The sequence below is a fragment of the Acartia tonsa genome, chromosome 5 (assembly GCF_053477335.1).
Source record: "Acartia tonsa isolate MP-2025a chromosome 5, ASM5347733v1, whole genome shotgun sequence".
Lineage (NCBI taxonomy): Eukaryota > Metazoa > Arthropoda > Copepoda > Calanoida > Acartiidae > Acartia > Acartia tonsa.
Window position 1 is genome coordinate 12,129,920 of NC_137264.1, and position 12,561 is coordinate 12,142,480.

Here is a 12,561-nt window from a genome sequence, read left to right on the forward strand (position 1 = left end):
ATCTATCTATCTATCTATCTATCTATCTATCTATCTATCTATCTATCTATCTATCTATCTATCTATCTATCTATCTATCTATCTATCTATCTATCTATCTATCTATCTATCTATCTATCTATCTATCTATCTATCTATCTATCTATCTATCTATCTATCTATCTATCTATCTATCTATCTATCTATCTATCTATCTATCTATCTATCTATCTATCTATCTATCTATCTATCTATCTATCTATCTATCTATCTATCTATCTATCTATCTATCTATCTATCTATCTATCTATCTATCTATCAATCTATCTATCTATCTATCTATCTATCTATCTATATATCTAAATCAAATTCAAGATTAGGTTTAATATCAATTTATTTAGAGATTCCAGATGCGTCGCATGATATAAATTTCATTTATTTTTAATTCAAGTATGTTAGAATTGTCCTAGTTATTTCAAACTTAGCCACAGTGCGTTCGAAGGTGCTTTGACTTTTGTGTCAGAACCTAAATTTCACTTTTCAACAAAATCTAAAATGCAGCCGTTTTTTGAGAAAATTAGATTTGAAAATTTCAAGTTCAATTTTCACCCCCTAGGAGTTACCGCATAATCATGAAAAGAACTGTAAAGATTTTTTTTTTTAAATTTTGAACAACTTTGCTTTTATAAAGTTCTTCATAAAACCACTCCTGAAGTGAGTTGATTCATGGCCATTTTTATCATTTGCTTTGCTAAGGTCACGGAAATTCAGCCTTAAATAAATCATAGATAGAGAGGTTTTATGACAGCAAAGTTGTTCAAAATTTTAAATAACTAATCTTTGCTTTTCTTGTCATGATTATGTGGTAACTCCTAGGGGATGAAAATTAAACTTGAAATTTCAAATCTAAATTTCTCAAAAACGGCTGCATTTTAGATTTTATTTAAAAGTGAAATAAAGTTACCTAACCTAGGGTAATGCAATGCACTATGGTTCTGACACAAAAGTCAAAGCACCTTCGAACGCACTGTGTAGCATGATAATTCCTATTACAAATAGGTACAATTTGCAGAAAATATTATATAAATTTTAATCAGACTATAGATTAGTATTCTGTTTATTTAATTCCTGACAATAAACAAGTGTAAATGTTCGTTTGTCCTACCTAAATTTTTTGCTCCTTTAAATATAAATATCCTGGTTTAAATAATTTTTCTACCTTATAGTGTTGTTGATTTGATTAAAATTTTCCCTATATTTTCCTTCCTCAAATGTTTAATTTAAACCAAGAAAAAAAATATTATTCTCAGTCACTTAGGGAACATAAAGTTGGTAATTTGTAAAATATCAAATTTATCTGCTTTTATAGATTAACTAGCGGCTGGGGTCCTAGCATCTGGGAACTATAAATTAAAAGGAATAAGGAAAGTAGGTAAATAGCCTAAAACCAAGCTTAAATATAATGATTAAATCAAGGCACCAGTAAAAAGCTTTCATAAAATGGTGAACTCATTAAGTTAAGTAGTTATCGAAATCTTAAGCAATCAACCAATAAAAATTCAAAGTCCTCAAAGTTGCTGAGCCAACGAATAAGAAAACGTTATTATAAAAGTTTGGGGACCTGTGTAATAACCATCCCAATGTCCCCTCCCCCCTGGTTTTCTTTTCATATTTCACACCTGTTTAGAGGAACCATCAAGGAATAATAAATCTTTAACAGCCCAATACTTAAAAAATGTATACCTCTAATCCTTAAAAAGTGTTAACTTATATCATTTTACTGGCATTTTTAATTTTGATTGGTTGGTTCATTTAGTTTAGTGTCCAAACGTTTTACCCACTATTTATAATCTACAGAAGGAGTAATTTTGTGGGACATCATTGGGGTGGGGATAAACGTCGAGACTTATCCTAAATAAAGAGTAGCTGCACTTCATTGAGTAAGACGAACGGAATAACGCACAGAAATACACCAAAACTATAAGGTAGCTGCGCTACTTTATAAATGTTTAAGAAATGGAATTTATGTTGAGAGTGGCAATATAAAGTGTTTTTAAGGTATTACGAAATTCATTGTACAAATATTAATGGAATTCTACAATGAATGTACAAATATATAAATGATAGTGGCCAAAGGTCCAAACAAATAAAACTGGTATTAATCATATGACTTTTATTTTAATATTCATGGAAAATTGTCTCTGATACGATGGTATACATGATATTTCAGTATGGCTGAGGAGCGGTTCTAATCCAGAGTATATTATTTGGCTTTGAAGCCATACTGGAAATTGATTTACAGGTTTTATGGTATTGATTAAGAGTTGCTATGCTTTGTAAAATGTACCTATCTGTTAGAGGAATCATCATGCCAAGATTAAATTCGATAACATGCCTAATAAACGATTACAGCTATCCGTTACGGACGGATGTTATGAAAAAATTATATGCTATTGTCCAATCTCCCACCCCTTCTGTTAGAAATGGACTTTGGCATTTGTTTGTATTGTTAGGATTTATATATTATAAGAAAAATTATGGGATTTGAATGGACTTGTTTGGCTCATCCTGTACTCTTTTTGATAAAGTACTAGGGTTGGGCCGGGTATTTTTTTGGCCAGATACCGGATATCCGGCTGATTTATAATGCTGGATATCTGGTTCCGGCCGGATATCTGTCCAACGTTTGATATCCGGCAAATTATCGGATATCTGTCAAATTAAATAGTTTCAATATCTGGTATCCGGCCGGATAACCCAATATCCGGCAACATAAATCTTCAGGATATCCAGTATCCGGGTAGTTTCAATATCCAGCCGGATATTGAAAATGGTCGAATGACCTGCCAAACCGGATATCTGGCCCACCCTATAAAGTACTGACAGTTTTTAAGCCAATGAATGAGAGAATCAGTTTATAAAACTGCACAGCCGATATAATAAAAGGTCAGCAAATCGCAGCTCATATTAAAAAATCATAATTTTAATCTGTATAGCCATTGTGTCTTTGGTTATTGATTCTTTCCCCAAAAATATATACAAAGAAGGAATCTATTTATATCGCATTTGACCAATCCTAAATTTATAGATAATAAGAAGTTGGTTTAGAAGTAGTGAAGTTTCTCTACAATTGAAACCAAGGAACGTCCGTCTGTTGTGTCCGCAGCTTGTAAAGAATTGTATGTCAGTATGGATGGAGGGGACACTGGACTGCAAATTATACTTGTACATGAAATTTTCAGAACGTACTTTCATTTAACTATTTGGATTAAACTACCAATATCCAAACTTTAAAATAATCTTAACCTAATGTATAGTATAATTGGAGATGTACAATGGTACATCAATTTATCGTCTATTATAGCGTCTACGCACCGCGAGGTCTCTAGGAGCACTTGTGGAGGGAGGAGTTGAATTAGATAGCCCAATTTTCTATTTTAGATTTTAAAATGAAAAGTGATTTCTCTTTGAAGGGTAGTGGTACCCTTCATTCAAATAGTTATGAACCTACCCAGGACCTATGCGAAGCTACCCTGTAAAGGAGAACCATGTCAGTTCATGTCAGTGAGATCCTTCAGTCGAAGCTACCCTGTAAAGGAGAACCATGTCAGTTCATGTCAGCGAGATCCTTCAGTCGAAGCTACCCTGTAAAGGAGAACCATGTCAGTTCATGTCAGTGAGATCCTTCAGTCGAAGCTACCCTGTAAAGGAGAACCATGTCAGTTCATGTCAGCGAGATCCTTCAGTCGAAGCTACCCTGTAAAGGAGAACCATGTCAGTTTATGTCAGCGAGATCCTTCAGCACAGACAGAGAGACATACATCCTGTTACTTTATTATAAGGATTGTCTCATCCCTTAAGATTCCTGTAAATCAGGCACTTCAGAAACTAGTAATAGTGTCAAATGCCCAACTGAGAAAGATGCGAAAACTTTACAAAAGAAAATAATTTTCATATGTATTAAAGTAATGGATATAGTATACGTGGAAAAATTGACAGGGGAGAATTTGTTGTCAATTTAGGTTGCTTATATGGACCTCATTTATTGGCAAGTTCGTTCATCCATTAGGAGGGAAGGGGATGGGGTAAAGGAGGTGGGTGGGGGATAATTTAGCCAGAGCTGTGAGTATCACTTTATTAGAGTACGTGAAAATTGAGTGCAATATCCAAGTAATTTTATATCGATTATTTAAGTTGATTTATGCTATGTTTTATGTAGCTACCACCACCCTCAACTATTGGGGACGGGGGGGGGGGGGGGGGGTCTATTGATACAATGCTGGACAGGGAGGGATGGGACATTGGGTTGTAAATTATACTGGTACCCAAGGTTTTATAACCACGCTATCTTATAGTTGGCTAAAAAAACTATGGGTATTTTTTGTGGTTGCAGGTTTTAGGCTATTTATTTAAGGCTAACAAAAAATGCATATATTTCCCTTTATTTGCGATACTACTAAAAATGTTTATTGTTTGTAAAATATTTCATAAAAGTTGTATGGTGGTAAAATCAAGGAGGGGGAGGGGACATTGGACTGTAAATTAAACTGGTATATCAAAGTTTTATAACCACACTCTTTCATTTGTTGGCTTATAAACTGTTGAACTTATTGAACTTTGTTAGTGTTTATACTTTTCAACCAACAAGTTTAATGTACAAAAGAGGTAATTTTGTTTTTCATAATTGAGGGTGTACATATATTTATCGTTCATTGTCTTATCCCCTCAGATCCCTGTTGTATACTATTAAGGGCAATGCGGATTTTTCACTCTTGCTGCACTTATATACATATAATACACTAGCGGCTTCGCCCCTAGAGGCCTCTAGGGGTACTTGAGGAAGTGTTAGGACGAAAATATGTCCTTTGAATCCCAAAACCCATTAATTTCAAATTTACATTTTAAAAAAAGTTTTAAAAAATTATTTTTTCTAATTAATTTTTTTTGGAGGGGTGGGTAATTTTTTTCTAGGGGCGTTTTCTCTTGGCAGGGTGGTGGTACCCTCCCTCAAAATAGATTTAACCTTTAACCGGGACCTAAGAGAAGCTACCCTGTTAAGGAGAACCCGATCGGTTCAGCGGTTAGCGAGATCATTCGTTACAAACAGACAGACAGACAGACATCGTTCTACTTTGTATTATAGATATAATACATAAAACCAGGGATATTAGGGGATAAGACAATGAATGATGTATTTATGTACGGCCCAATGATTATATACAAAATTACCCCTTTGTCAGATTTAAAATACTAGTGGAAAATATGGGATCAAAAAATCAAGATTTAATAAAAAGCCTCCAAAGTTTTTAAGCTAACGAATAAGAGAACGTGTTTATAAAACTTTGGGGTAACGGTCCAAGCCCTGAGGGACCGAAGGCCCAGTCTAATAAAAAAAAGATTTTTATTATAATATTCGTGGAAAATTGTCTGTTTATGATTTTTCATTGTGGCTGACTGAGAACCGGTTCTAATCCAGCGGATATCAATAGCTTGCATAGGATACTGAAACAATTTTGTATCATGGCTCAAAGCCGTTTCTAATCCAGCGGAAATTCACCGGATTTTCAGCGGAAATGCGCCGGATTTGAAAAAATTATTTTGATTAATATTTATAATATTATTATAATTATAAATCAATTTAATTTTTTATTAAGATATTTTAAATCAAAATCTTTTAAAATCCATGTTTTATTGGCAGCACTGGCAGTGGCGACGGCTACGACTACGGCTTCGACTAAGGCCACGACTACGGCTACAGCAACGACAACACATTTAAAGATCCAGCTCTTGAAGTTTTGCGCAAACAATCTCTCATTTGTTGGCTTATAACCTTTAGATACTTTTATTGAATTTTGATTGGTTTCATCATTAAGTTGAGTGTTAAAATGTTTCATTAACTTTAATCTACAGTAATTTTGCGTATTATCATAGGGGGTGTAAATCAATTTATCGGCCATTGCCTTATCCTTTTAGATCACTAGCATTTTTTATACAAATTACCTCTCCAAATACACAGTAATTCATTTATGTATCTAACTTTAAACATAACTTTTTATACTAATTTTTCACACAGTAGAGAGTAGAAGTCCTATGGAAATAAAGATTTATTGCTTAACTGCAGTTGGTGCTTTCCCACAAAGTGCGTAGCGAGCACTAAACCCTCCCCCCCCCCTTCCTTATTTTTTAGATAAATAGAAAATAGGGGGGGGGGGGGATAATTTTCCCCCGTAACTAACTCCTGTTTGGCCTTTACATACGGTGATCTAACCCTGCGTGGCTACATAGTATCCAACATAACCTAACCTAACCTGGGCTAAACTAATAAAAAATGAACAAAATAAGGGGGGTGGGTTCTATGCTCGACAAACACTTTCAGAGAAATTATCCTGCAGTTATATTAAATTCTACGACTTTTTTTTGGAAAGGATCAAAACATTCATAAAAGCAAAGCTTCACATAAATTAAACAAACTGAAACAAGCCAAAATTTTTGTGATGCTACACTAATAGAATCTATACATTATCGTCCTAGAAATCTTCACATAAGATCTAATGAATTATATTATTCAGTAGCACACATCTGCAGGGATGTAACAATAGGAACAGATTTCTATTAGTTGCTTACATAAAGATAGGATGTTAGGGATTTAAAATTACTTGGATCTTGCACCAGATTATCATGTACTCTAATAAAGTTAAACTTGTAGCTGGCTAAAAGAACGATCTTCGCCCCCTATCCACCCCCTCCCCTTCTGGATGAACGAACTGACCAATAAATGAGGTCCATTGTAGCAACCTTAATTGACAATAATTTTTTTCTGCGCTCATAATATCCACAAATATTCTATATAATGTTAAATTTTAGGATATTTAGCAAATTTTTTATCAAATTAACATTCATTTTTACATGCTTTATCTCGTTTTAGGGGGGTGTTGATACCCCCAAAAGACCCTTTCCTCGCTCCACTGGATGTATAACCATTAATACTCTGGATTTTGACCATTTAACGCTTAATATGTTGGAAAAGTATATTTTGTTCCATAAATTGTATTATATGTAGTTTATAATTTTGCCGCAAGGCGTCTCAAATAAATTTTTTATTTGTTAGGTACGGCTTCTTTAATGTATAAAAAGAAATATTATCCTTATATTGAAATTTATTTTGAACAACAATATTTAAATTTAATCGTAAATCATAAAAATTTTCAAAATTACTCAAAATCAGAGAAGTTTTAAATTAATTATAAGTTGGAGAGGGAAATCGCCCTAATTTTAACACACGAGATCATAAGCTACAGACAAACATCCTACTACTTTAAATAATTAATTTAATTATACTAGCGGCTTCGCCCTAATAAAAGTAGAATTTTCTTGAGTCCTGTTAACGCAGGATAATAAATAAATTTGATGTAAGTGTAATTTTAAATAACGTATTCTTTTCGATGTCTCAACATTAACTGGGTTCTTTTATTTAATTTTGATGGGTTGGTTCATTAAGTTGAGTGTCTAAACGTTTCAACCACTAATTGTAATCTACGAAAGGGGTAGCTATGTGCGTATCATTATTGGGTATGAACATCAATTTATCGGCCATTGTTTTATCCCCCTGCATAATTTGCATTAGAAATTTCTAATTTTGCGCCCTAACTCAAACATAGCATTATTATATTGTTATAAAAACACTACTATTATGAAAGTTAAAAGCACAAGAAAAAACTTACGTTGGTTAAATCCTAAAAATCTCTCCCCCCAATCGACAAATATTTTTAAATTACCATTTAAAATCTAAGCTATGTTTAAATAATATAAGTATATCAAAACTTGATGTATCATGCAATTAATTGTCTGAGTTTCAGTGGCGTGCGAAGCACTTTGTCTAGGGGGGGGCATTTTGAAGATTTTGTAAAATTTTGCCCCCCCCTAAAGCAAAGTGCCCCGGGGGGGCACTTTGCTTTAGGGGGGGGCATTTTGATTATATATACTAATTTTAAATAAGGGCGTTTTAAGGGGTGGGATTAATTGATTATGGGCCTTCTAGTTCTTATCCCTTCTTCCCCATCCCTTCCCCCATCCCTTTTTCCCATTTATATCCCACATCTTTCCCCCATCCCATCTCTTCTCCCCCATCCCTTCTCCCCACCCTGCAATGACCGAAGGGAAGGGAGCTAGAAAGCATCTTTGAAAAGAAAGTACAGAAGATAATTTAACCTCCCCCCCCCCCCTTCCACCACAAAACATTTTTTATGGGTGGAAGGGGATGTTATAAAATCTCAGCAGGAAGGATGAATAACCTCATTAAAAAAATTTTTTGGGGGGGGAGATAAAAACACTCATTTTGGAAATAATTTACCAAAAATTAACCTAATATGTGAAACTGATTTTCTCGTATTCATTCGAATCCGGTGGATAGGAACCGGTTCTCATCCATACGAAAAAACTATGTCTAGCATCGTATTATAACCAGCTTTCTACGAATATAGAAATGTACAATCATAAGATTAAAACTAGTTTTTTTTAGCCGTTGCCTTCGGCACCTCGGGGCTAAAAAAACTAGTTTTAATCTTATAATTGTACATTCTATATCCGCGGAAAGCCGTTTATAATACGATGCGAGAAATAACTATTAAATATTTATTTATTGTATGACAACAAGGATGACAACATCTTTAAGTAGCAAAGCACAAAAAATCATGAATAAGAATACAGACAAGTAAATTTAAAGAGAATCTGTTGAAATAAATATAAATATATTTTAGGTAGAAAAAGTCACAAATCCTTTTTCCTGTATGTTGTGTGATGACAGTCAAAGTAAATTACATACTGGATGCTCGAATCAGCGAGAAATTTTATTTTTTAAAATATTATAATCCACAAAAAAATTACTTGTCCTTTCATCTACAGATATAAAAATCTCTTAGAAATATAGGGTATAGTCTCTTTTATGGCAACGCCTCTTAAGGGGCATTTCGTCGTATTTTCATAGTAGCTTTTAAAAGGTTATTCTAGGTTAAGTTAGGTCAGGTGATTTCCCTGCAGGGTTAGGCAATTGGCCCCGCAGGAGCTATAAATAGGTGAAAAGCTACTGTGAAAATACGACGAAATGCACCTTAAGAGGCAATGTCACAAAAGGGACTATACCTGAAATTTAAAAGATACAAAAATAGCCAAAAACGTCCTGAAAAGCAGTCCAACCTCCATGAATTTTTAATAGTTAATTATACTCCATAATGATGGGAATGTTAACTTTAAGTTTTAGCCTTCTATCTTTAATTGCAGTTGAAAAAATCACATTTCCCCCTTAGCATTATGTACTGACAGCCATAGTGAATTATAGAGAAGCTAAAAAGTTATATCAACATATCCTACCCTCTTTAAATGGCACTTTCCAAGGATTTATAAGGGCGGTGCGTGAAGCGCACCTTAAATATTTACTCCCCCTTTGAACTAAAATCAATTAAAGACAACAATAGTGGCGTATTTGATCAGATTAGGAATGTAGAGTGTAGTTAGTTTTAATGGTTTTTAATGAAAATTGCCATAAAAAAAACATGTCTTTTTGTAAGGGTATGTACACAAAAAAAATGATAAACTTATCCTGAAAATAAAATGACATCATATATAGTTATTCATTTAGACAGACATACAGTGTTGAGAAAAAGGCTTAGATAAATATCAACGCTGTTTCTTTTTTATATAAAATAACTTTTTGATTAAATATTTGTTGTTTACACATGTTTTTAAAGAAATAAAAACACAATATACAATGCAATGTGATAAAAAGCAGAAACCGCAAATTTTTTTCTTCAAATATGCAGGGAGGGAGGTGTTTTTGGGCTATTTTCTACACTAGTCCCCAATATTTCATATAAAATTTCCATACATTTCATCCACTAATTGTAATCTAAATAAGGGTTTGTGATTTTGTGTATCATCATTGGGGATGTACAAAATTTCTTTGGTAAAAAGTTTATATTATACAAAATAAAATACTTCCTATTACCTGGTTTGTTATGTTCAGTGAAAAAAGATTATAACCTAATTTCTACACTAATTAAAAAATTTGGTAAGGTTAAATGAATAGTATTTGTCTGTTTGGCGCAAAGCGGCAAAAAATTTTTTTTGGAGTATTTCTTGATCTTTTTTTTGAAACTGGGATAGTTTTGCTTTTTGTAGGGTAGGGGGCAAAAAGGGGCATTTTTATTGACCAGGGGGGGGCAAAATGGGGCATTTTTCATCATTTAGGGGGGGGCAGGGGGGGCGGTGGCTAGGGGGGGGCAGGGGGGGGCGTTTTGGTCGCTAGGGGGGGGCGATTGCCCCAAATGCCCCCTTCGGTTCGCACGCCACTGCTGAGTTTTTAGATTCGTTAACTTTAAATTCAATTCAATCACCATAGTTTTTTATTGCATCGTATTATAGACAGATTTCTTTAGATCTCATATAAACTATTTAAAGATTAAAGCTAGTTTTGTTAGACCCAAGGGGCCGAAGGCCCGGGTTCACTATATAAGGTAATTATCTTACAATTTCTTTTCGTAAAAATATCTACAATTTGAAAGGATACATGATTTTTCAGTAAGGCTCAGAACCGGTTCTAATCCAGCGGATATTAATCGGTTTCGAAGCCTTACTGAGAAAACATTTTCCATTCGTCTTCAATTAAAATAATTTCCTTATCTGGCACCAGGAGAAACGACGACATTAATATGTTTACAACCAAAAATAAACGCGCCAAATTGAAATCAGCTGATTTCAAAACAATAACATTCGCCCGGCGAATAATAAAGTAAAGAAGTTAAGCTTTTTCTTATTAATTGCTTTTGCTTATTTCTTTTAAAAGCTAGTTACTTGTCTTACAGTGAGGATGATTAATTAAAAAACGAACCTTTCTGTAATTAGGTCCAATACGTCCGTACTTCCGTCACAATTACATCTTTTATTTATTTTAGGTTAGAATTGTCCTATTGATTTTAAAACCTTGGGTTGATCGATTGATTTCTGTAATAGTTTGATACTAGGAAACGAAATAACCTAAAATACTAGATAGTTCGTGCGTACATTTAAAACATAAGGATTTAGTATTTAGGTAACATCATTTGAAAAAAAATATCAGATTTCATTTTTGAAACATTGATTAATTTAATTCCCCTAGCACATAAAGGTACAATATTATTGGATTAGCCTCTCTATAATCAAGTATTCAGAATGTTAGTATGTTCCTAATATTTATCCTTTATTTACGAAATTAAAAAAAAATTATTTATCAAGATTTTGATATTTTAAGTATGTTCGTTTGTTCTACCGTTTTTGATATCAGAGCTTTAAAGGGGACAAAATCAAACTGGTTCCCAAAATTTTATAAAACCAGCTCCATCTCATTGGTTGTCACAAAATTTTTAGAACTTTTTATTCATCCTTGATTCAAATAAATGTCCTAACTTTAGGTACATTAAATAATCTATCGAAGGGGGTAAAATTGTTATTCATTAATTTTTATTTTAAAACTGTCACTTTTATTGATGTTATTGTCCCTATTTATTTTACAGATATAGGTATCTACCAAAAAATGGCTGATATTGAGAATAAGAATCCTGAAACTGTTGAACAGAAGGAGATGGAGAAAGAAAAAGAGATAATTGAGACAAAATTAGATAAATTAACTGTAGATGAAAATATATCAGAAAAGGTAGGTACTTAAATCTATTTTAGATTAAGACAGAGGGCAAGGATCGAACATTGGACTATTTATATATTTAATCTGGTAGGTACCCAAAGTTTTTTCATTGAATGGCTTAAAAATTTAAAGAACTTCAACAAAAATTTACCTCCTGAAGTAGTAATCTTGTTTATCATCAGTGGTAGTTTGTACATCAATTTTTACATCGATCATTGTCTTATCCCTTAAGATCCCTGGTTTACTGGTTTATTAACAAAGATAATTGTGTCCAAAAGTAACATTAAAATGTATAAATCTTGCTGTGTTTGTGATTCCTTATACGTTTCTTCACTTTTCTTTACCTAACAAACGTTCTTTGATAGTTTTATCTTAGAAAATTATTTTTCTCATTTTTTTAGGAAATTAAAGATTCCAAAAGTACGAAGGAAAAACCTGTTCTTGGTGAATTGACAAATAATCAGGTAGGTTTTTTTCTTATACTAAAGTAACAGGATGTCTGTTTGTCTGTATGTCTGTGTGTTTGTACCGAAGTGTCTCGCTAATAGCTGAACTGATCGGGTTCTCCTCAACAGGGTAGCTTCTCATAGGTCCCGGGAAGGTTTATAACTATTTTATGGGAGGGTACCACAACCCTCCCAAGAGAAATCGCCCATAGGAAAAAATTCTCCCCCCCTCCAAAAATTTTATTTTCTACTTTTTCTTTTAAATCTAAAATAATAATTTGGGTTATCAAATTAGACTCAACCCTCCTCAAGTGCCCCTAGAGGCCTCCAGGGGGCGTAGCGTCCCAAGCCTCTAGGTCTTTGAATACAATGGGACAGAAAGGGGCTAGATAAATAGCTTATAAACACCCCAGCACTTAGATATGTAAATGAAATAGCCCAAAACCACCACGGGACTTATGTAAA

The 12,561-nt window shown here is 33.5% G+C and overlaps 1 protein-coding gene across 2 annotated transcripts in view; it reads left to right on the top strand.

Moving 5' to 3' along the window:
- Positions 1 to 11,520: 11,520 nt before the first annotated feature.
- Positions 11,521 to 12,561, top strand: part of LOC145318773 (uncharacterized) — a 28,176-nt gene continuing 27,135 nt past the window's right edge. Inside the window, exons 1-2 of one of the 2 annotated variants that reach the window (XM_080160311.1) lie at positions 11,521 to 11,662; positions 12,052 to 12,114. In XM_080160311.1, the coding sequence (XP_080016437.1) occupies positions 11,543 to 11,662; positions 12,052 to 12,114 (183 nt within the window). In that variant the 5' untranslated portion in view covers positions 11,521 to 11,542. The remainder of the gene's footprint in view (positions 11,663 to 12,051; positions 12,115 to 12,561) is intronic. The other variant, XR_013879507.1, reaches the window with a different exon arrangement.